The sequence below is a fragment of the Bos indicus x Bos taurus genome, chromosome 3 (genome assembly GCF_003369695.1).
Source record: "Bos indicus x Bos taurus breed Angus x Brahman F1 hybrid chromosome 3, Bos_hybrid_MaternalHap_v2.0, whole genome shotgun sequence".
Lineage (NCBI taxonomy): Eukaryota > Metazoa > Chordata > Mammalia > Artiodactyla > Bovidae > Bos > Bos indicus x Bos taurus.
The window spans coordinates 18,244,374-18,247,597 of NC_040078.1; the positions used below are offsets into that span (position 1 = coordinate 18,244,374).

Below are 3,224 nucleotides of genomic sequence, written 5' to 3' on the forward strand. Positions count from 1 at the left end.
AATACTCTCAGCAATGTTGTCGTTGTCTTACTGGTAATTTTCAGCTTTATTCTCCAAAGATGATAAGAAACCTGATTCTGCCTGTTACAGTGTACTTGGGTGACAAGCTTTGAGTACAATTTCATGTTGCCAATTCCCCTCAGGTCCAGCATTCCCAGAGGTGACTGCCACCACCTCCAAGGGAATGCCTGCAGCACTAATATAGCTTTACCTGCTGTTGGAAATCAGAAAAGGCTACGCGGCCATGAGCAAAGAACTCTAGCCCATCCAAAGTAGCTTTCTGGGTCTCTGTAATAGAACTATTCTTAGAATGCCCAAACCTCTCTCATCAGAGTCTCCCTGCACTGGCCTGCTGGGGGTCAGGGACACTTGAACCTGGCAGTACCACCATCTCACAGCCAGCCATTTAATTCATATCTTTGTGCCTCATGTTCAAGGGCATGTACTCCCATTGGGTTCACATGTCTCTCAGTGAATCACCCTCTTTCTTTCCCAAAACTCATGCCTCAGCTTCCTGATTAAGGGTAACCTCCCACCCTGAGGTTGGTTTTCCAATCTGTCTGTTCTGAGTCAGGCAGTTCTCCCTTCCCACCTCACCTCTCCACCAAGTTCCAGGGATTGTTGCCTCAACACACATCACTGGTGTGGGAGTGTCAGGTCCATGGGTGATGTCATTTGTTTGTAAACAATTTCCACAAATCACCTCCCACTGGAAACTACAGAGTCTAAGAGATGGAAACAGGGCCCCTCCCATCTAGAGTGGGACTGCCTTTCAGAGCCTCCCTGACAGGGGTCATTGAGTCTCAACTTTAAATAATCTGGATGAATCAGTGAAGCATTTCTGACCTTGCCTCTAAGCAAATAACTTGGGCGGGTGGATGCCGTGACAGAGTTTACCAGTCACTGGGTCATGGATGGAGCAGCAGCCAAGAAGCCAAGCTTCAATTTTCTAAGAGGCTGGGTGTGTCTGCAGAGGCCAGAGTGTGATGGTGATTTCTAAAGCAGGAGAATATGACACCTTGAGTCTGAGAAGATGGACTTTGAAGTCAGACAGACCCCAACTCAAATCTCATCACCCTCACTCACCATTTGGGGGCCTGGGACTTTCACTAGCTGTGCAGTTTTGGCCACTGAAACTGATCCCCAGTTTCATCATCACCTAAAAAATAGGGAACTTCATGTCTATATATTGAGATTATTGTGAAGATTTAAATTAGATAATATATGTAACACAACTAACCTTGTGGCCAAGGAAGCATGAGAACAGAGTGCATGCCCAACAGATGGTAACTATTGTCACTATTATTAACACCGTTATTATCGCCTCGTCCCTTGTGAGCCCAGCAGACACTGCTACAGAGGACACTGTTGTGTTTCCTCTTCCTGAAATGACTGAATGAGGTCTGTGCCTGCAGGATGGGGTTTCGGAGCTACTCAGGATGGCTCCATCACAACCATCACCTCTAGAGAACGACATTCCCACATTTCCATGCCCGGCACTTTTCATCCTGCAGGGTCCCGAAAACCCATGGCTCCCTGTTGGACCTCAGCTGCATGACTGAGGCTTGGAGGAGGAGATTCGCAGTCTCCTGGAACAGCCACCTGGCAAAGCAGTTGGCTAGTGATCCTCTGTACCAAAAGTTAAGTCTCAGCTCACCTGATTCCAAAGCCCCTTAAGAACTGCATATCCAAACCTTTGCCCCACAGCTGCCTGTGCCTGATGGATAGGCAAGTGAGCACCTCCATGGAGCAAGGCTCTGGAAGGCTTCCCAGGACCAAGCAGAGCAGTTAGGAGCATAAGTCCTGGCTTGTCCATCTTGCATTGGCTGAGTGACTTTCAACCAGCTCCTTAACCTCAGTTTCTCTTCTGTAAAATGGGGCTAACAACACCTACCTCTTTGAGTCACCGTGAGATGATGCATGTCCCATAAAGCCCTCAGAACACTGCCTGGCTCCATATGTGACTCCTGCTATCAAGATTAAGTACCAGAAAGCCACTCTTATGCAGGCATGAATTTCAGTTTCCCGCCATTTACAAATCTGCCAAGCCAGAGCTGAGCGGAGAGGATGAAGTAACAGAACACGATGATAAATACACAAACGAAAGAATAACAAAGGGAGTGTTCTCAGGAGGTAGAAGCTTTATTATGACATGTCTTCAAACAACAATCAAATCTGTAAGCATTTATTGAGCGCCAACTGTGTGCAGGCCCTTGCAGACAGTAAAGTCCACCCACGGCTTTCAGGTTCCCAAGGAGAAAAAGCACACGTGGGTCAGAGGGCTTTGTGAGGCTGAATACAGATAGAGTGGGTGTCCGAACATCCAAGAGCAGTTAGCTTTGCGGGGAGGCAAACTCTGAGGCCCCGCCTCGCAGGGGAGCGCGGTACGGAGGGGCACAGGCGCGGGGTGGGAGCAGCTCTCGCGAGGGTTTGGGAGTGGCCTCAGCATCCGCAGCAGCCGGAGGAGCTGGAGTACTGGGACCTCTGGCTGCTGCCTCCGCAGCAGCCGCAGCCGCGTCTACCCTGCCGGCGGCGCCTCCTGGGGAAGCAGCAGCAACCGACGGAGCTGGAGCCGCCGCAGCCACAGTCGCCGCAGCCACAGTCGCCGCAGCAGCCGGAGTCCCCGCTGGAGCCGCAGCAGCCGTTGCCGCAGCAGCCGTTGCCGCAGCACCCAGAGCTGCAGGAGGAGGTGTCGGGCTCCGGGGCGGGGCAAGGGGCGGGACAAGGGGTGGGGCCCTGCGAAGAGCCCCTGGGAGAGCCTTTGGCGCTCTGCTGAGAGGACATCGTCAAGGAGAACCTGAAAGAGAAGTAGCTTTTCATATGCGAGTTCTGTGTCTTTCCAAACAGGGCTTTTGAGATGTGACTTTGTGAGCACGTGAGCCTGGCCTAATGCCAGGAAGGAAAACACATACACACACACACACACACACACACACACACACACACACACACACAGCAAGAAAAAGGGAAAGCAAAGGAAAACTCCAAACAGGTATTTCAGTGAGTGAGTTCCCCTGAGTTAAAACCTGCCTAGAGTAGCCACAGCCTATGAAAAGAAATCAATGGGTACCCATTTTCTCCGACTAGAGTAAGGACCACCCAAGTTCTTACTTTTACAGTGGAAAAGAAAGGATATTGTGGCAATTTTTCTGTCTGATTCATCCAAAATCTTCTCCCGTCTCTTTTCCCCTCACCCATTTCTCTGTAGCCATAGGCCTTCAAGT

At 50.5% G+C, this 3,224-nt stretch overlaps 1 protein-coding gene across 1 annotated transcript; it reads right to left on the bottom strand.

Annotated features, from left to right (window-relative positions):
* Window positions 1-2,123: 2,123 nt before the first annotated feature.
* On the bottom strand, window positions 2,124-2,792 carry CRCT1 (cysteine rich C-terminal 1). Its single transcript, XM_027538341.1, has one exon. It carries the CDS (start codon window positions 2,782-2,784, stop codon window positions 2,443-2,445), a length of 342 nt encoding a protein of 113 aa, XP_027394142.1. The 5' UTR covers window positions 2,785-2,792; the 3' UTR covers window positions 2,124-2,442.
* Window positions 2,793-3,224: the final 432 nt, after the last annotated feature.